Source organism: Rhododendron vialii, chromosome 7a (genome assembly GCF_030253575.1).
Source record: "Rhododendron vialii isolate Sample 1 chromosome 7a, ASM3025357v1".
Classification (NCBI taxonomy): domain Eukaryota; kingdom Viridiplantae; phylum Streptophyta; class Magnoliopsida; order Ericales; family Ericaceae; genus Rhododendron; species Rhododendron vialii.
Window position 1 is genome coordinate 40,987,249 of NC_080563.1, and position 21,955 is coordinate 41,009,203.

At 38.5% G+C, this 21,955-nt stretch overlaps 2 protein-coding genes across 8 annotated transcripts; both read right to left on the minus strand.

Annotated features, from left to right (window-relative positions):
- Positions 1 to 3,148: 3,148 nt before the first annotated feature.
- On the minus strand, positions 3,149 to 10,367 carry LOC131334469 (uncharacterized). 4 transcript variants are annotated; one of them, XM_058369499.1, is made up of 3 exons: positions 10,289 to 10,359; positions 9,753 to 9,823; positions 3,149 to 6,773 (listed from the first exon to the last, which is right to left on the minus strand). In XM_058369499.1, exon 3 carries the CDS (start codon positions 5,227 to 5,229, stop codon positions 4,072 to 4,074), a length of 1,158 nt encoding a protein of 385 aa, XP_058225482.1. In that variant the 5' UTR covers positions 5,230 to 6,773; positions 9,753 to 9,823; positions 10,289 to 10,359; the 3' UTR covers positions 3,149 to 4,071. The 4 variants fall into 4 exon arrangements, with proteins under 4 accessions (XP_058225482.1, XP_058225483.1, XP_058225484.1 ...); XM_058369500.1 differs by lacking the exon at positions 10,289 to 10,359 and adding an exon at positions 10,139 to 10,233; XM_058369501.1 differs by lacking the exon at positions 9,753 to 9,823 and having other exon boundaries at positions 10,289 to 10,367.
- Positions 10,368 to 11,540: 1,173 nt separating this feature from the next.
- LOC131334473 (kinesin-like protein KIN-6) lies at positions 11,541 to 21,098 on the minus strand. Of its 4 annotated transcripts, none has more exons than XM_058369506.1 (19): positions 20,492 to 21,098; positions 19,149 to 19,348; positions 17,967 to 18,090; positions 17,769 to 17,863; positions 17,245 to 17,347; positions 16,985 to 17,050; positions 16,831 to 16,893; positions 16,582 to 16,632; positions 16,389 to 16,471; positions 16,201 to 16,315; positions 15,929 to 15,977; positions 15,629 to 15,825; positions 15,318 to 15,509; positions 14,269 to 14,337; positions 14,052 to 14,157; positions 13,246 to 13,355; positions 12,440 to 12,573; positions 12,276 to 12,354; positions 11,541 to 11,943 (listed from the first exon to the last, which is right to left on the minus strand). In XM_058369506.1, the coding sequence occupies exons 1-19, from the start codon at positions 20,987 to 20,989 to the stop codon at positions 11,845 to 11,847; spliced, it is 2,433 nt and encodes an 810-aa protein (XP_058225489.1). In that variant the 5' UTR covers positions 20,990 to 21,098; the 3' UTR covers positions 11,541 to 11,844. The 4 variants fall into 4 exon arrangements, with proteins under 4 accessions (XP_058225489.1, XP_058225487.1, XP_058225490.1 ...); XM_058369504.1 differs by having other exon boundaries at positions 12,431 to 12,573; XM_058369507.1 differs by having other exon boundaries at positions 14,052 to 14,154; positions 20,492 to 21,070.
- Positions 21,099 to 21,955: the final 857 nt, after the last annotated feature.

Genomic DNA, 21,955 nt, shown 5'->3' on the forward strand with positions numbered 1-21,955 from the left:
ACGAGGGGTGGATTTGAGATTCAGGACTATGGATTGCTTTTGAATCCTCTGTTGACTACCATACTAACACTCCAATGTGTATAAAGCGTGGCAAAAAGAAAAACTGACCCATAAAGGAAAATTCTCTCCCTAGAAAAATTACTCCATAAATTATCCATTTTCACTATCTGCACATTTACAAAAATTATTCACATCTTGAAATTTAAAATATTTCTTACAATTTTAAGAATTTTGTGTAATAAGATTAAGAAATCAATTGAACAAGATTTATATTACATATAAACAAATACAAGTTAAAATGTATAGCAATTTTATGAAATATGCGAACACCAAAAAATAGACATTTTTTATGGGATGGAGGGAGTATTTTCTTTTATTGTTATCTTACTTATCTAGTTTTCCAATGGGGATTGGACAATTGCCCCGTTGTTATCGCTTATAATTTAAAATTGTTTGATTCTAAACTTTTCAATTATTTACGTAAATGATTTAATATAAGTGGTAAACATATTTGAGGTAGCTTTTTTATAAGCACGATTACAAGTGTAACTTTTCAATACTAATAAGTGTTGATAAACGGGGCCTATCTATTTGAATAAACGGTAAATTGGGCTAAAGTCCATTTTGAAGGTGGTTTTGGACGTTTAGTCCAACCCAAATTGTAATAGTGGTGAAGGTCTGTTCCCGATCTGTGGTAATGTATCTCGCTTAGTCCAACGCAATCTCTGTGGTAATGTATTTCGCTTGCGATGTGTGACGATTTCTGACGATCTGCTCCCGATCTGTTCTTAGCAGCTTTTGTTTATCGCTCGTGATCTCTGTGGTGAAACTCTTACGGGCCAGTTTAGGGTTCACAATGAATGTTTTTACTGAGATAGCTTTATCTGTCACTCTATTTTGTAAAATATATTGACTGAGATACTATTATCTCTTTTAATTTTTGTGTTGATACAGATTTTATTGGTTGAGATAGTATTATCTCTGGCTTTATTCTGGTAAATTTTATTAGTTGAGATAACATTATCTCTTGCTTTTACTGGTTGAGATAGCATTAGCATGCGATGGTAACATTTATTTAAGACAACTAGAAAAAACGGCCTATGTGAAGATAACAGTATCTCAGACAAATAGAATTCACCTTCAGGTTAGTTACGATATAATGGCACACCAAGTAGTTACCTATATTGCAAATATTTTGGTTTAACGTCATCTTCCTTTACCTCTTTTACGTCCTCTTCCTCCTCATTTTCTTTTCTTTTTCCTCTTCCAGTTGTTATTCCTTTTGAGATAGCGTTATCTCTTTTAATTTTTGTGAAATTTACTGGCTGAAATGTATTGACTGAAATATTGTTAAAACAGATGAGATAACAATATCTTAGCTAATTCAATTCACAAATAAACTAAGATTTATAAATAAACTAAGAGATAACTCTATCTGCCAGAAATATAGTGTATCGGCAAAAATGAAGCAAGAGATAACAGTATCTCAGATAAATAGTGTTGGTATCTCACAAACTTAATAAAGAGATAATGTTACCTCATCGAAAATATTTTTTGATTGTATTTTACAACAAGGGATAAAGCAAGAGATAGTAATATCACAATATAAACACATGCAAATACCCCATTACACAATATTTAACATGTTATCTGTCATTTTTTCTGTTAAAACAGATGAGATAATAGTATCTCAGCCAATTTAATTCACAAATAAAGTAAGAGATAACTCTATTTGCCAAAAATATAGTGTATTGGCAAAAATAAAGCAAGAGATAACAGTATCTTAGATAAATAGTGTTGGTATCTCACAAACTGAATAAAGAGATAATGTTATCTCATCGAAAATATTTTCTGGTTGTATTTTACAACAAAGGATAAAGCAAAAGATAGTAATATCACAATGTAAATACACATGCAGAGACTCCATTACAATGATGACGATACCGACGGTGACAGAAACACGTGTATGCTGGGTATTTTTGGAACGCGTGTCCATATAAGGACCGAAACCACTATGAAAAGTTTAGGTGAACTAATTGCACGTTGAACCCTGTAGTGTATCCTTATCAACAACGCTCCCTTGAATAAATGGTGCAAAAGGCATCAATGAGGCCGGACAAGCATGGTTGACGCTGGCACAACTAAATATGGACCAACACAGCACCGCACTCATGTGGACTAGGGTAGCAGCGGCACGCTGCACGGGCGCGGATATAATGTTCTCATTAATGTGTAGCATGCTGTTTACTATCCAAATCCTGGAGATAAAATTATAGTCCAAGCTCAACTTCATGTTAGGAATCCAATTCCGGAGACAAAATCACAAAACTATTCCAACCAACTAATAAGTTCATGTGAGTGGACTATCCTAACTTCACGGGGTCCAAAAATAACAAGACATGGTATCCCATTCCTAATTCATTTTCTAACCAAACGAATAATCAAACATGAGCACACCAACGGTATGAGTGCATTATGTAACCAAACCGATAATCATGCAATTTATACAACATGGCCCGTGGGAGAGATCAAGACCAGAATCGGTCAAAGCTTATGGCTCAGAGAAATTGATTCAGTATACAAACACACTGTTCGTCCATACCAAGCTGAGTTTAGATTTACCGATTTTCGTTGGCTTTGTTAAGCATGGTGTCGGTCATTTCCAGATACTTGAGAAACCCTGAGCTTGGAGAGAAGCTAGCTTTTCAATATCAAACAGCAGCAGCAGAAACATAGAACACAATAATTTTCGACAATATTCAAAATCAATACAAGTACACTTTGCCCATTCAGGAGGATAATAACTAAGCAACTGCTATTGACAACCACTTTTCCCTGTACATGTATTACACAAGCTTCCATATCAATACTACCATTACCAGATGCATGAGCAGGAATAAAAGGATTCATTTCTAGTAATTTCGTTCATATAGTACACAAGAAAGAGGTTACAGCTACATGTAACAAGATTCGGACAGTAAAAAAGAACTGCTATGCAAGGAAACATAGAAACACTACATTGAAAAACAAATTATCTTCAGAGCTACATTCAGAATTTCCAGGCATCCTATTGAAGAACTTGACTGCCCACAAAAACCGTCGGAAGAGCTGTGCAATAAACCATATTGAACTTCAAATGTAAGAATGGCCAAGATCAAATTCGACACTGGCCATCAAAAAGGCATCAAAGCACGCAGTTTAGACAACAATGCGGGAGCAATCAAGACCATAATCTGTCAAACCTATGGCTTAAAGAAACTGTTAAAGTACGCAAACACACAGTTCTTCAATACAAAGCTGAGTTTCAGATTACCAGTGTGCCTAGGCTTTGTATTTCAATAGTTCCTCAATATCAAACATCAGCGGCAGTAACATGGAATACCTGAATTTTGCGCAATCTTCAAAATAAAAACAAATACAATTCGCCCATGCGGGAAGTTCATAAATAAGCAACTGCCATTATAACCACTTTTTCTGGCACACACATACTCCCATACAAGCTTCCATATCGATACCTATACCATTTATGTGAGCCGGAATAAGGTAAAAAATGATTCCTTTCTCTAAATTTCATTCATAGAGAGAGAGAGAGAGAGAGAGAGAGAGAGATTACAGCGAAATGTAACAAGTTTCCTACTGTAGCAAAGGACTGCTATGAAATGTAACATAGAAATACTTAATTAAGAAACAAACTGTGTATTTAAAACCTAACTTCCTTTCTTCTTAGGCAATGAATCAATCCCTTGAGTCACAGTAGCCAGGGAATGCAACATGTGACAAGCTTCCAACTATAGCAAAGGACTGCTGTGAAATGAAACATTGAAAATAATTAATTAAGAAACAAACTATTTTATAACCTAATTTCCTTTCCTTTTTTAACATTGAATCCCTTCACTCCCTGTATATCCACAATTCCCAATCTTATTCAGCTCTACCAAACTCCCCCTCCCTCCCAAAAATTTCAAGTTTCACCAGGCCCGCCTTCTCTGGATCATCTACAAGTAGAAAACTTCTGTTGTGTTTAGTTCCTAATAAACTGATCCAAAGAGAGAAAAACCAGACATAAGTACTCTATTTCCACTGTGGTTGATGTCTGTACCCAAATGGGTAGGGTTCCGACCCACCCTCTGGTTCCTTTCGTTTACCAGTGCCACCAGAATCCGAAGAAGGTAGCGAGTTGACCCTCAACTGCTCACCATTTAACCAGACCTCACCAGAATTGAAAATCTGCAGCACACCCTCAGATTCCTTGTTTCCCCCTTCAATCATAATGCCTGGGTTCAAATCAACGTTGGGCCTTGAAGGCCCAGCCTCCATTGAACCTGGATGTGTCCCCATCTTACTCGTTACAAACGGTGGTTGATAAGTGGACGCAGAATCCCAGGTTTGGGGTACAACCAGTGCTCCTTTTGAATCCACCATGCAAGGACTGTAACCAAATACAGGTGGACACGCATATGGCATTGGGGACTCCATGGCCGAAAAACCTCCTCTTCTTGCCAAACTATCATCCAATGAAGGTCCTAGAATCAACCCATTTGGCAAGGAACGAGATCGCGGAACAAAATCATTTTGATTGACCTTCACTCTGGTACCCATGATATAAATTACCGAATCGCCTGATTTGGTCCCTTCAGAACCATTTAAATTCAGTAGAGAAGATGACTTACCAAAATAGGGCTGGAGATTTGAAGAATCATTGCAGAGAGATGGTTGATCATTCAAATCAATGTTCCTCAACATTGATGATGTCGACGAGGAAGGAGGTGGGCTCAGATGACCGTTCTTGTGGTCACATATCCGTCCCTCTATGCTCCAGTCAGGAAGGGCATCATCATCGTCACTGATACGATTAAGATCCAACTTGAGCCCCTCTGATCTTCTCGGTCCCACTTCAACTGAGGATTCCCCAGATACCAGGATTTGTTTTCCTGGTATTAGATTAGCAATTTCATCCTCTGCTGAATCAGTCTTGTTCAGATCAAACCCAAGGAAGTCTTGCCGTCGCTGCCTTGGACTACTATGGGTCCCACCACCGACTTGAGTGTTGTCACTTTCAACAAATCTGCGAGGCGATACGGGGCGAAAAGCGCTGGTTGCAGAGGGTCCTTTCCAACCACGAGCACCCTCAAATTGCAAAGGGGCTAAAGGCAATCGAGGAGCCGCTGCAGCCCTTGAAGCGGAAACCACAAAGATATGGTTTGTGATTGCATTCGTTGGGCGATCCATTTCCTCAGAGCAAACTTCTTGATTCAGATCAAAATCACCTACACCTTTCTCTGTGTTAACTTCTGGTTCTCGTGCCGCCTCAGTAACCTGAAAGGACTCTTTATATTGTGCGCGATTTCCACTTTAGAATCTAGGGTTTTTTCCATGACTTAAAAGCTTTAAAGGTTCTTCCCCCTTTGTTGAAAAGTCTCGGCGGATAGATTTCCATCTGGCACCTCCTTAGATGCGGTCAATGGGTTGGATTTTATTACCATGTATAGACTCCGGGCTATTAGACTCGGAAGACTCCCTTCGATCCCCAAAATCTCTCCACTTCTATAGTAACTTGTCTAGCAACCTCCAGTGCATCTATTACGCCATACTCAAGCTCCAAATTAGAGCTTCTTCTGTCAGCACATCAGTACTTTTAACATTCATTTCCAGTTTCAAAATATTAGTAGTGTTATTTACCATATCCTCACTTTTGTCAGTAGCATATTCACTATCTCAGTTGATCTCCCACTCTCTTCAATGGAGAAAGAAGTATCTGACTCCTCCAATTTCACAATTTACCATCATTTCTGGTGGAGTCCACTGAAGTGGTAGAATTATAATCATGACCCTTATTTTGACAACACCTATGCTTCTGAATGACGCAAAGTTTCATCATCCATTCTGCTTTTCTTCTCCGACATATCCATTCCCCAAATTACCAAAGGGAAAATCCTTAGACAATAGTTGTCTTTGGATACCACAAGCATTTTGCATCTCAGGTTCCATCGCACATTCTTAGGCATTTCCAAAAGCATCACTTGATGGAGACACGGGTTCTATCAGACAGAAGCTCCCATTGCACCGAATCTGTTTGGGGAATTATGACTTGCATACTTCAATGCTTTGGTTTGGGACCAGCATATCCCTAGTCCAGTATAATCTATGTCTCCATCAAGTGATGCTTTTGGAAATCCTCCAAAAGGAGAAATAACCCTAACCCCAGCCTTGTCAACATCTTGGGGAACTACATCACTGTCACCATCTGGCTTCCATCTATCAAACAGAACCCTAGCTCTATCCTTGACTTTATCACTACAATGGCCAAAGAGATTGTTGACAGTCATCCATACTAAGATGAAGATTCTCCTTATCATACGCAGTACGATTGACTCTTCCAAAAAGTTGTCACTTGCGTCCTCACCAGAATTAGGAGCTTCCTTAAGCCACCTATTAACAAACAAGAGTCATCTAACTTTATAACAAGGCAAGGCAGTATTTTCTCATTGCTGGCCGATACGGTGCTTGCTACAATAGACCACTTCCATATGGCATCACCAACATTCTTTGCAATGCAATCTTTCTCCATCTGCATAACATTGGCCAGCTCACTAACCCTAGCAGTAGATGTGTGCCCATCCTTCATCTCAGTCAAGGTAAAGAAGTCCTTGACTGTCATAATGCTTCCAAAGCCACTTTTACTTTCAAGAGTCAATACCTTTGGACTGTGCTAATACATCATCCCACATCTTAACAAACAACAAAGGCAATTCAGCATAAGATAACATCATACCCTACAAAGCGTCGAATTGTAAAATGGGTCAACATACCAGAAAATTATCAAGACAAAATATGATATATTGAATGGGGAATCTTCAAGTTTCAAAACTAGATAAAGTAATAATGACTTATTACAATTGTCCATATCGGCAATGAATGATGTAGAGCAAACATTTGGGGACTTTAGAGAATATTTTGAAGACATTAATTACAGATTCATTAACAATCTAAATAATGCAAAAAAATCGCTACATTTATGCCTAATAAACCATGCAGATGAAACTCTTAAAACTGCTGCAGATGTTCCAAGCAAACGGCAAAAGACAATAAAGCATAAATCCGAATAAGCAAAGATTCATAAGACACTGCCAGGCAATATTATCTGCCTCGTATATTAATTAGGTAAAGATTGCATGGAAAGCTTGACAAAATCACAAGGACCAAAAAAAACATTTAGACAATTCTGCTAAAATCCACATGAGAATAGACATACAAGCATAGCTAGTAGATAATGGCTATATCGCGTACACGATTTGTACCATGAAATGCCACTAAGTAGGGAAAAATCCACCCCCCTAACACAAGCTGCAAAATACGGTTAAGAAATGAATAAGTATAACAATTACTAAATGGGAACGCCTAGAATACACACCCCTAAAAAGTGTATATTGCACGGCCACACCACAATGGTTTGTAACTGCACCACAATAGTTCGTAACTAACACAACAAAAGGTCACTAAAGTCTGACACGAAACTTCGTAACTTTTCTCACCACAAAGCCTCCATAACTTTATTATGGTACACCCTTTTCATTACTATACCACAATGATTTGCAACATTCGCCATAAAACTCATAACTCTTTGGTTCTGGTAATTGCCTAATTGAAATGTGGGTGTGTGTAGTGGCCAAATAGTGCAGCTCAATTAGGTCAGGTGGCTCAACAGCCTAACAGGACTCACCGGCCTAATCCTTTGGGCTGGACCGAACTACAATCCGGACCCCACAGTTCGGATCATGAAATTCGACCAGTCACGGTTCAGCGAACTGGATCTGGACCACGTAACTTGGAAGTTGTGCCTTATCGGTTCCGGCCGTTATGACCCGCGAAACTTACGGAACCCAGCTCACGCACGTGCACATAACTGACTGGCTCAATACGTCATTACTGACGTCAGCCGAAGCAATTACTGAGCACGCGTATACTTGGGGGGCAAGTCTAGAGGCTCTATACAAAGGGTAAAGATAAACCCCAGAGGGGTACGCCATTTCTCCTAACCCTTAAAGCTGTGTGCTTACCTCTCCACTTGTAACTTCCTACTTAACCATCTGAGTGCCTTGCCGGTCGACTCCAATAAGTTTGGGCACTAACAGTGGGTGTTGCTTGTGCAAGTCAGGCGACGGAGCAAGGTTAACCGATAGCTCAAACCAGAGGTCTGGTTGAGATCCATAGTTAGAATCACTACCCCACAGTGTGTATCATATATCCCTCCTGTAGTAAAGGACCCTAAGATAGTACTCCCATTATCACCTTTACTCTGCATAATGCCATAATCAAATTTTTTTACGAGCTAATAATCTCAGAGAAACAGGCATTTCAAATTCATTACAAAGATGAACAACTTCAAGTACAGATTGAGTGCCTCAAATGCCTAAGAAAAAGTAGATGGATGTCATGTATCATACTTAGGCATTGCATCAAACAGAACAAACTAGCAAAGGTGGACATGCACATAAAACCATGCAGGGTTATGAATTCACTCAAAACCATCACACAAAAAAAGACACTGAAGACTTACACATACTATCTTTCAAGCATTAATGTCAACAGAGGCATGCAAGTTTTCTTAAACAACAACAATAGCTATCCATGTTATACCCAACAGTTGTGCTATAGGTGCATACATTCACATACATACACCACATACATACGTATTTTGGACCCGTCTCAGGTCCTACAAAAATGATCTGAGCCACTCATTTTGTTTGAAATGAATGGTTTAGGGTCCCGGTAAAAAATCAACTTTTTCCGATATCAATAAAGGCGTTCCCAAAACATCCAACTTTGCTTTAGAGTCCATGCCTATATTCTAAAGCAAAGTGGGATGTTTCATAAACATTTTTACCGATATCCCAAGAAGTTCATTTTTTACAGGAACGCTAAGCAAAACATTTTGAACAAAATAATCGACTCGGATTATTTTTGTGGGACCTGAGATGGGCCCAAAACCGCATATGTACGCGGTGTATGTACATGAATGTATTTACTCATATTCTTTTTATCCCCAATCGATGGAGCTATGGGTGGGGAAAGACTAGAGATAGACCTAACTTTCGCAATAAAAGTACAAAGTCGCTGCTCTCATAGAGTTTTACCAGTAAAATAGCGGCTCCCGCCCCTGCCTCCGAAGTTCAAGGAATTAAATGGACGCATGCCCCCAAATTTCGCGGGGGGAGGGGAAGTTTTCATGCTGCTTATTCGAACATATTGCAGCATGAATGAAAAAAAAAATGAAGGTTTTCATGCTCTACAAAGTTCTCGTACGGCTTCCCTAACTTAAACCTTTCATGGATAGCTTGCCTAAGGTGATGAAACTCAGACCTAAATGACTTAGTTCAAATCTTCAAACAAGCATAGCAGGATCTTGAACCTTGGACAAACAAGAACGGGTTGGGACATAACACTTGAATGCTTAAGTACAGGAGCTTCCACTACGCTGATATTGACACCCATAAATATATATTTAGATTAACGACCATCATGATGAAATGAAGTGGCAATCCACTTGTTAGGGGGAAATAGGCAATACCACAATGGAGTACAATACAATGGCAACACTTTTGCAAACAAACCAGTTTCAGATGTATATAAAGAGAAAGTAAATAAAACAAAAGCCAACAAATGCAGCAGCTAACAAATGCAGAAGCCAACAACCACATTGAAAGTGTCGAATAGAAAAACCTATCAAGGTCGTTACATAACAGTTAATTTACCAGTTGTTCGGTGCAGTGTTTGTATACAGCCGTAAAATAACCGTTGACAGTGTCCAATCACTATGTCAATCCTGAAAAGGTAAAAGCAGAATACCACATACTAGTACTAGTAATTAGCTGAACGCAAAACACTAAAATCAAATCATAAAGAACAAAGCTTGATTCGATACCAATAGGGAAACTGAAAACACATTATTGATTTGCCCTAATTAAAGAGGGGGAGGGGGGGGGGGGGTGTGGGGAACACCGAGATAATCCGAAAAGACGAAGGATGTGATCTAGAGCCACATAGTAAATATTAATGCAGCAAACAAGTAAAATCAATAACCCGTACATAAAACATAATTGAATGGCATCTGAAAACACATCAATTCACACTAACAGACCTCCAAAGAATCAGAGCAAACAAAGGAACTAATCGGTTCGTACATGGGAACATAGAAGATATTTACTCATTTAGGGTTGCTCAACTTGCTCTGCACCTACGAAAGGAGAAAACTTTCTGGAGCGAATGGAAGGAGAAGGAAAGCGATTACCCGATTAGACGCGTTTCAAACCCTAGAATTCCGATTCCATCGAGACCTCGCGTTTTGAACGCCGGAGTTCAGTTAATACGACGTCGCCCTGGTTTCATGGGGACTTCGCAGTCTAACATGTGAATTTGTATAAAAAAACGACGCCGGACTTTTTCATGCTCCGGACTGCAACGTTTAATTAGTCAATTTGTGAATTCATTCCGGTTGATTTTTACGATCTGAACTGCTCAAGTTGTAAATCTTGTCAAGAAGATATACCATGTCGAAGATTTTATTGAGTGAAATCTGATTACTTCATAATCGGAGATGATAGAAGTGAATCTATTTTTAAGAAAATAGATTTCGCCAACACTGAATCAAACTATAATCTCACGAACCCAAACCCTGCCCACAGTTGGCGCTACATAGACACAATGTTGCAAAGGGCTGTAAAGGAGCCTTAGCTCGAGCTCAACTCGTTTAAACGAGCCAAAAATTTGTGTTCAAGTTTTAACGAGCTGAATTTAGCAATTTACTAAACAAAAGCCGAGCTTCCCTTAACGGTCGAACAAGCCGAGCTCCATTCGGAACTCGTTTATTAAACAAGCCAAAAACTAGAACTTGAGTTCAACTCATTTACTAAACGAGCAAAACCGAGCTGAACTCGCGAAGTACTTGAATCATTTATAAACCTAATGCCAACCATGCACCTTCAATCTACTGTGTCCCTCGTAGCAGCTCATCCTAATCCTGCAAAATTATTCACAACAGGGCTGGATCTAGTAGAGAAAGGAATTGAACCTCTCTTTCCACTTCTCTCTCTCTCTCTCTCTCTCTCTCTCTCTCTCTCTGTGCAGTGCGGAATTTATTTCCCTCTCTTTACAAATAGAAATACATTAAAAGAACCAAATGGGTATTTCAAGTTGGAGCCGTTTGCTTTGCAAAAAAAAAAATTTGGGGGATAGGGCAGTCATTTGATTTTCACAACATTTTTAAATTTTCATAACCCCTCCCTTTTTTTTTTTAAACTTATACGCTATAATTTACAAGATTAACATCTCGTTTGTATATTCTTTTACACTTGAGAGAAAAAACAAAATACCTAAGAAACTTGCATTAGCATTATCAAGCCCGTTTGGTAATCCTTGCATATTTGTTCAATTACTAATCAAGAAACCCATAATGCCCAAGAAACCTGCATCAACATCATCAACGAACATACATGTTAAATATTTTCTCCATTCGTAACCTTTTAAAGATACTTACAAGGAACTTGACATTAATAAATACATACATCATCTCCCACAGTCAAATGAAGTAACAAGCATTGAATTGCAAACTCGATACAATTCGCTTTTACAACTTCATCTGTAAAGAGCCATAAGTCCCCATAATATACATACATGGGTACATAACAATGCTTCAATAAAAATATACCCTCGCCCTCACCTATAGCACTAGAAACTTGTGATATGTTGGTGGACAAAAAGGAAAGTGGGGATTTACTCACACAAAAAGATGCCCCAACTATACAATACTATGAAATCTACACAAAAATTGGCATTGGGTTTACTAGACTAGAGATGAAGGTTGGTCCTAAGCAAACGAAGGAGAGAGATGCTACCCTGAGTCCTGTTTCTTTCTTCCAGAACCAACTTCTTTTCTCCTCTACCTCCCTGCAAATCAGTTGCTTCTTTATTAAAGGAGAATAGAGTCAAACTGCAAATCCAATCCTAAATCGTTTGGTATGTTTGCAATTACCAATCGGTTTCTTGTTTTCTTCTTGAGAAAGGTGAAAACAAGAGAGCTTTACGCATTATGCAAACGCAAAACATAAACAAAATTGAATCTGAGGGAATGGTACCGAGTTGGAGTGAATTACAAGATAAATAGCAAACTCCCTTAATCTCCAGTTCAACAGCAAGATCTTAGTCGAATTGGTTAAACTCATATCAAATCAGGCAGAACCTAGCTAATCAATCAAACGCAGTAAGACAGGTAACTTCACCTTTGGTTTTTCATACTCATCCTCAAATTCCAGAGTACTGATATTCTTTAACAAGATGGATGAAGCAGGCAGAAGTCTCCTGAGTATCAACAGACGTAAATTTGTATAAGAAAACAAAGCAATAAACCACAAACTGTTGATAATGATGAATCCACCCTACTGACCGTTTGGGTCGCTCCGCATTCAAAGCTCTGGAGGAAGAATTATCCTTTGAATCACTTTTTGTGGCGCTACTGGCATCGCATCTTGGGGGCAATTCTGCACCTTCCTCTGGCATTGTTGGTTGATCCAACCGTTTCTATATAAAGCACGAAAAAACCAAAATAGTTAGATCTTGCATTTGAAAACCTACATCAGCATCATAAAGTTCAAAACCACGTCAGAAATAGAAGAATAACATTCGATTCCAGCCATTATAACCAAACAATTTCTCTTTGTTAACAAATCCGTCTTCATCAAATCTAATTGCTGTTATGTAAAGTGTAAATTCCTCCAGTCAAGGTCAGTGATGAAGTGCTACAGCGATAACTATTAACCAATCACTACATCTAGTCTACTCTGATTAACAAGTCAGGCACTCGCAAAAATGATCTTTAGTTCTGCAATGTTAAGCATTCTCTGATCTCGCCGTACAGTAAACGAATGAACGCTGATGGAGAGTGATCAAGATTATCTTTTCATAAATTAAGAATTCATTGGGGATGAAGGAAAACTCGAAGAATGTCTTAAATTCACATACTGGAAAGCAAAAATATAATAATGGTGCTTTACATGGTAAAAACATTAAATGTAAAACAATATTCGAGGTCATTTTTTCTGCATGTATGCTTAAGAACAGAAGCTAAGCAAAAAAAAAAACAGTTTTAGACCATAAGGTACACCAATTATGGCAGACTTTTAAAACAAAGTAGTGATCATAAGGAGAGAGTAATAGGTAGAACACCAGTGACTCTCATGCAAAAAAATAAACCTTGTCCTCTTCGCTTTCCGATTTGGACCGTTCCACTGAGGAGCAGCTGTCACTTCTGATTTCGATAAGTGACTTAGGAGAGCTTACCACATACTCAGAAGGTCCTGAATCTGGAAATAACGCAAGTAGACAGTTATCTTACAAATGAGATATCCCAAACGAGAAATTCAGGAACCATGTCCATAAATAAGGGTCAATACAAAGTCGAACAGAAATAGAATGGTTTAGTGATTATCAATTACTTGATGTTTCTGTATGTGTTATACTTTAACTGCCCGTGCTTACGAACAATGTACTGTTTGTGTCTGACCACATTGACATCACATGATATTGGGAAATACAAATCTAGGCTGTTTTGACACATTTCATATGAGTGATGCATGCTTCACACGCGAAGGGGATGGATGTCTGAGCGAGTCAGTCTTGAAAACCGAAGTATTGATAGGAATACCGGGGGTTCAAATCCCTCTCCATCCGCAAGGTCATAAGTTCTCTCTTGACGTATCAATAGATAAGAACGAAGCGGATCAACTCGCATATAAGGCATTTCTTTTGTAACAAGGTTGTGAACATATTAACTCTTGCATCCTAGAAAAATGAATAGACCCTTTGAAATGAAGTGACGGATGATAATTAGCATCCAATTGCATCTAGTTATGGAAAGGTATATCTCCAATGCAGGACTTTTGTTAGCAACTGATCCTCACACAGATATTCTACATAGCTTCGTGAGTCAAGTTACTAAAAGCTTAATTAACTTCCAGTCAAAAGCTATTAAACTATGCAGTATCGATTTCCTGTCAAACCTGAACCGTTCCTGTCAAATTGAGTATCATCTGTACCCTCATCATTTGGATCTTCAGCAATGTTAACATCTCTAGGAAAGGCTTCGGATTCCTGATTAGTGAACTGCTGCACACAGCGATGTGCATAGCTGTTTTAGACCCAGAAAGAAAGAAACGTCCATCCCGATATCTCTAAACAATACTCCAATGTCCTGAACTAACATCTCCTAAAAAGTACCTGATAGCCCTGCTCTTCAAAATCTTCAACAGTTATGGAAGAGGCAATGACAACACCAGCATTGTTCACCTGACAAAAAAGTCTTAAATATCTAAATGAAAAGTAATCCTAATCAAACTGGAAACCATTATCCTATGTAGCACGGACACAGATACGGATACGGACACGGACAAGGACACGGGACATGGCAATTCTAAAAAAATGGGGATACGGACACAGCGGGGGACACGCCATGTGTATAAATAAATAAATATATATATATATATATAAATACATATATACATATATTTTTTCTTTTCTTCCACTGTTGATGAAGACATGTCCTATATGAATGTATAAGATTACCATGGTCCAAATAAAGGCATAATTACAAATTAACCCAAATATTTTTGAATAATTTCATATTAACCCCTCAAAATTAAAAATATATATTACATTTTAACCCTCAGCCGTGTCCCTGGCGTGTCCCCAGCCGTGTCCCCGGCGTGTCCCCCATCAAAAAATAATAAAAATTATTGGACACACCACAAAAGATATTTCTTCGTTGGCAATGCTCTCTGTTTCATCCAGTTCTAAATAAGAAACTCCTGCATTTACACTTAGAAGCATAGTACTATTTGACGAACTACACAAAAGATACCATGACCCCATAAATGAAATGAAAATCTCTGTCAAAGAAGCAAGTTCGAAACAATTGTCATAATCATAAAGTAACTGGATACAGATTTCAGACACAAATCATGCTCAACATGGTCCAGTAGATTTTACGTGAAATTTTGAGCCAGAGATAGTAAACAACTTAGCATACTATTAGGTGATTCTCCGAAATAAGAGGACTGAAGAAATCAGGAGTGGGTCCTAGAAAAAAATCAAATTACAGGCTAAAATATGAGTTGCATAAAAAGCAGTTGATTGAGCATGAAAGAAAACCCTGTAATAGAATTTGATCAACACTGATTGGAAATTGTAACAAGGAGCAAAGCAAGAGGAATCCATGCATTATGAAACATTAGGATTCTGATTTTGGATTAGAATTGCCATTAGAATACCTCGTGGTCGGACTGACATCCTTCCTGCTCTGCAGATGTATTGGTACTAGATTCAACCCTTTCTTTCAGGGAAGTTTCTTTCTTGTATAATAAGTTGGACTTTAAATCTTTCAATTCAATTTCAAGCCCTAAACTCCTTTCCTTTTCATCGGTGAGGCTTCTATTGAGAGTCTGAATCTGATTTTCAGCCACCTGTGCACATGCAACTTTGTTGACTTGATTTCCAAGGTTTCATCGGCACCAACAAACTTAAACGGCGCTAACAGGAACGGAAAGGGTAAGGCTAACAACATATCAGCTCCTATAATTACCTTAAGCTTTTCCTTATATTGCTTCAGGACATTCCATATAGCTTTGGCAAAGTTCTGCATAATCACATTCTTTCTTTCTTTTTCCAATTCAGTAGAGCCTTCCTCAAGGGATGTACCATCTTTAAGATCTGAATTAGTTGTTTTTCCAGGACGACCTGAACAATGCTCAGGTTTGATGATCTCTGGAGGAAGGGCCTCTGTTTCAAAAGAAGCCAAATGTATCATAAGTTCTCCATGACAGATGCCAAAGAGTAAAACTACCAAAGTGAAATGAAGCAACATCAGAACAGTCTGAACAACCTTCTTTAAGAAGTCTACATCCATCTCCAGCTCCATTCCCTTCATTTGTCTGAAAGAAAAGCCTTTAACATTAGTGATGAAGAATGTACACAAAAATAAGAACGTAGCTCTGCAGCATTACATTTGAAGTGCACATGATATGAATCAAGTAAAATTAATGGTTCCTTTCGCACGAATAAGCAGGAACATAAACTGATAGAACCAAAAACAACGCAATTATCTAGGACAACTGGCGGTATAGAATTTGTATTCAGAAGGGCAAGATGAAATACGTGAAATGCTTCAATGCTACTAAGCTTCGTCCTTTTGAGTCGCTCTACTCTTGGGAATGCCTGAAAACTCCTCTTTGTACTGACTAAATTCAGTGGCTCTTCAGCATTGTTGAACCTGTGACGCCAAAAAACATATGCATAACTTGTCCCAAGTGGGAGAATATTTGTTCATTGAGAAAGAACTATACTTGATCTTCATATAAGGAGAAGCCTGTCTTAGCAGAAAGGATGTATCCAGATAGTCTTCCACTCCTGATTTTACAGTTAGAATCTGCACAAAATTACGATGCTAAGTAGTAAACAATCAACATGACCAGCTCATGACATAACATACCAAGCAATAACAAACCAATGGGTTAACTTAAGAGATAAAAGGCATACCAAAGCCATTCGCCTTTTGCCTTCCAAATAATCTCGTAAATACCGAGTTAACTGTTCAAAAAAATTACCACCAAAGTCAAATTCTGTCTTGCATGAAATGCATCTAAATACGCTATCCCTTGTCATTAGAAACCGATGGTAGCATTTACTCGAGGCGCGAAAAGAACCAACAGGTCGCATAATTGAACAAGAAAATCGAAAGAAACTGAAATGATGCAGTAGCAACTGAAACAAATGAAATGCCATTACCAAAGAGTTCTGGAAGTGTTTCTGCAATGGCTTCTTGGGGTTCTTCTGGTGCTCCAGCAATGACTGAAAGTAAACAAAAGCACAAATGTGGGCCATATAGCTCGAGGGAAACAACATAAAAAGATCACGTCCATAAAATCATAAAGCAACATACTCTTAAGCACAGACCAAAAACCATTGATGTGTTGTTGATGAAGTTACTTTCTAGCAATCTAGCCCCCTGTAAAAAGTAGTTGCATGATATCTTTCTCATTACAAAAGGAGTATGGACAAATCTAAGACGATAATGCCCATAAAACAGAGATCAAGATTACAACTGGATAATGTATCCAAGAAACCTTAGAGCAAACCCAACTTGACAAAGAACGAAAGTGCAATATAGAGGTCTCAACATGTTGGACAGAAGGTTGGTACCTGATTCCCTGTTCTTTTCTCTCTTTCTGCTCCAGCAAGGTCAACAACAGTGAAGACAGCACTGTGAGGGGAACCCCTAATGTTGATTATGCATTGTGAACGGCTGGAAGACAAAACAAATCATTAGTACATAAAAGAACAACAGAAACATCAATACTATAAGCCACAATATTATTTTTAAGGTTGAAATTAGACATACCTAACAGGGGGTTTCTGACTATTATGGGGACACTTCATTGACCGATGGTTAATTAACACGGAGCAAGAATTTTGACCCTCTAAACATCTTAAAATACCCATTTGAATCAAACAAACACCAAAAAAAAACGTCTATCCTCATAGAAGTTCACTTAATTTTGTGGAGCAGCAAAATAGTTTCTGATTCATCATAAAAGTATTGTCCATGCCAACAGTTATGAAAAATAATAATAAAGCCTGGTGGAAAGTAAATGCATCCAAGTTTTTTCCACGTTATGTAAGAATATCTTGCTGCGAACTCAAACCGAATTTTAACTGCAACAAACCTGGACTGATTATTAGAATTCGTTCTAGCCGTTGCCCGTTTTAACGTTCCACATGCAACTAAGGATTCAGCCTGCTGCACATTAGTGACGCTGACCTGTTTATACAAATCATATAGTTACAGAATAAATCATTAGAATCTTATGCACCTGTATGGCAGCCTAACATAACCAGAACACCATATAGAAACTGGTAGTAACCTCTTGAACCCCTTTGACAGTTGATTGTTGCATGCATAAATCACCAACATCTTGGAATAGATCAATTAACCGCTCTGCTTTACCTCTTTCCGAACATATTTCAAACATTGATAGGTAAAATATCCTGCTCACAAGGTATAATGAAAAGGGATTGTTCAAAAACGACTAACTAATTGAAATAGAAGAGTTTGCGACAAATATATAAATACTGTTAGTTATAAACAACAATTCTCCTTTTGAATGCATTTCAATTTCCATAGATTGCTTGGCATGTTGTAAGGGACGCATCCAGTTGTACTTCATGGATTTCTTGGGATTTGTTTTCATTTGGTACTCAAGTTGCTTGAGGGTTGGATAAACTAGCTTCATGATACCACAACGGAAGTCAACCATGTGCACAATGGTGTGTTAACATATGAATAAGGCTCATAAATTTGATACCATACCACCCCAATTATATAGTCCCACTTCATTTATTTGTTAGAGAAAAAAGGTGGACTTTCCAATGTTTGTCCCGCCCCATCTGATACAATGTGCGTCCATAAGCAAAAGTTGGAGAAAAAGCATATGATTCGTATCTTCCATAGGTTGAGAGTTTGTTGCAATCATCTGCAGTTTAAAACTTAAAAGCGACTCAAAAATGGTAACTCGTGCAAAATAAATTAATAGTTTCTCATGATCCTTTTTTCCTTTTGTGAAAGGAAGAGTCTGCATGACGCAATCTCATACCATAGAAAAGGTAAATATGATTCAATGGTGATAACGACAAACTATTATTGTGTAGTTGTGAAGCCCTAGTTATGACTTCCTGTCGTTGTTTTATGTACAGAAATAAATGCCCTACCTATGAAGCTCTGTCGTTGTTTTATGAATTTACGTTGGCGAGGCATTGGGACGAGATAATGTTAGGAGGCTTTGTGGTGTCGTTGTTACGACCTTTTATGGTATTAGTTATGAACAGTTGTGATGTAATTACAAATGGGTATTTTGGGAGTGTTATAACTTATAATGGCAAATCTATCTTTTGCTATAAAGAAATAAAATCAATACTTGCATCAGTTTGAAGAACTATAAAACAACATTTATGCACTTTACAATTGAAAAGATCCAGCTAAAACAATCAACACAAACAATTAGAGCTACAAGGAGGGTTTGAGTGAGTTCAGGAAAAGTAAGCATTACCTAGACAACTGAGTTTCGCAGCCTTCTGTTCTCGAAAAGATCCGACGCAGGGTGAGAGGAACCATACCAGGTTCCCTAGGAGAGCCAAAAACGGTGTGCGTCTTCCCAGAACCACTTGGCCCCAACGCAGCCAACATTCCACTCTTTCCCCGGAGGAACTCCTCTACCAGTGGATTCACCATCTTTGCATATACTTCGTCCTAATAAGATTTCAATGCTAAATTAGTAAAACTCAAGCTATAAGCGGTGATTTTTGTTACCAAAAGGACAAGATAACAATGAGGCTCATGTCACCACTGGAAAAGTGTTACGGCTTCAAAAGAAGCAACAAATGGCCAGTCCAAAGGCAAAAGGAAAGCTACCCTTGATAGAGACATGCACAGCTCAGGAAATGGCCAAGGATACTAACTCACTCAATTCCACAACTCAAGGAGCCATCATGGCACACATGGCTGAAAATCAGTCTGCTATAATTTTTTTCTTTCTTAAATTTCTGCAAACACACAACTGTGATGAAGGCATGAAGCTACACATTTGTAACTGGTTACCCCATCCTTTCTATATACATATCACCCTAACAGCAAGCATGAAGCAAGTCATTCAACTAATGAGGATTTCCCTCAGGCCCCTTTGTTTGACAAGACTAATAACGAACCAAAGGATATGTAATCCCACCGGACTAATTGTGATGAGATTACTAGTACCGTACGAAACTACCCATGGTTCTGTATAACCACACTTCGTAAATTTATAAATTGGAGGTATATTAAATCCGAGCCGTAGAAAAATTTACCCACCCACCGGATAGGTCAACCAAAAAAATACAAACGCTCTCACAACCAAAGAGGCTAGGTTAGCAAAAGAAATAGGCTGAAAATAGCAATGTAAAGCATAGCCCATAGAAAGATATATAGGAAAATAAGATAACCAACAATGCCCAACTCTGACCAAGGTTTTCAATATCAGCTGTTACGCCACGTTAACAGCCGGTGCATAATGGTTTTTGAGCCTTCCGATACTGTTACACCCTCATATACCAGTCAGATAGAAATCACTTGCACATCGGCTGGCTCCTGTTATGCATTGGTCCGTTTCCAATTCACAGAATGGTTCACGGCCATTATTAGACGGTCAAGGGTGATTTAAGCAATGTAATTTTTTTAAACAAAATGACTTTTAAAGTTCACAACAGCTACAATCGATTCCATTATGAATCGTTCAACACTCCCAATACCGTCACACCGCAACCATTACCATGCCCAATGCCCTTACTTAAACCTTGACTCCGAGTCAGTGTTCCAATAAAGCTGCAACGAAAACAGGAAAAGATCACATATATTTACCTGAGTCGACTCAGCGGAAAACACCTGCGAAAACCCTCCATACACTTCAGTCTTGACACGCTTCCCCTCTTGCAGTGACGCCGGAGGACTCACCGTAACAGATTTATAATCGTTACCCGAGACACAAATCTCGGTTCTCTTCTTCGCTTTTTCCCTCGAGCCGTGCTTAGATTTCGGCCACCCGTTTTTGCAGTGTTGCTTGTTGATCTGAACTCCTCCGTTCGGAGCGAGGGGTCGGATTCTAAGGAAGACTCTAAGGTTCTCGGATTCTGGTGCGGAAAGTGAGTCTGAAGGGGAGAGATTGTTAGGGTTTGGGGGGAGTTGGATGGAGAGGATTTCGTCGGTAGGGAAGGAAGGGATGTTGTGTGAGATTGAGGAGGGAGATAAGGGCATGGGGATAGGGGCGACGGAGGAAGGCGTGGGTCGAGCCCGCCGGTGAGGGTTACGGCGGATGGTGACTGTTTTTGGACACGGCGGTGGGCTACTCGTCTCATCCATTCTCGCTTTCTCTCTGAACTGTGTGTGGAAATGGAAATGGCTCTCTCTCTCTCTCTCTCTCTCTCTCTCTCTCTCTCTCTCTCTCTCTGAACTCTCTGTGTGGAAATGGAATGGCGGAAAGGATTTGAATATGGAAGAGTTGTGAAGGAGGGAAAGATTGAGATGGGCGGATTCATTTATTACGGGTCGAATCTACGGGTTGCGGCCTCTAACCCGTGTTAAGCCCAACTGGGGTTTCTCACGATTGACCCAACCCATCTTTCTATTTCTCTTTTAATACTTTTTTTTTTTTAGAAGAACCCATCTTTTCTAAGGCCGCTCAAAAAATTCGGTGAATCGTGAAACTAGTCCGGACCGAATCTATCCATACCTTTTAGATTTTTTCTATGGATTAATAGTCTGAAAACAGATTGACAACTTGGAAAACCGTGACTCACGGATCCGTCCACGAATTTTCATTATGAAATCGTGGATTAACCAAACCGGACCGTTAGATATTTATTTTATATAAATAAATAATAAATATATATATATAAATGGTAGTGATAATACCAAAAACTGTTTTTGCTGGTGCCAAAATTACAGTGTACTAAAATTGGTAGAAAAAAATTTTAACATTACTAACAATTAATTACTCCTATATAAATACACATATATTTATATAGGGAAAATGACAATGCCAGAACTATTTTTGTTAGTACCAAAACTCCAGTACATAAAAGACTTGTACTATGCGTAGTGTACAAATCTTTTATGCACTGAAGTTTTCTCACTAACAAAATCAGTTTTTGCATTATCATTTCCCATTTAGTATTTCATCTTAATAATGAGATATAGTATAGATGTACATAAAATATAGAGTGTACATCTGAGTTTTTTTTATAAGTTACGGATAACCCTAGTTCAGTTTCCGTAGTTTGTTTCTTTTCTAGTTTTTTTTTTAAAATTTTATGTTATGCATCGTAA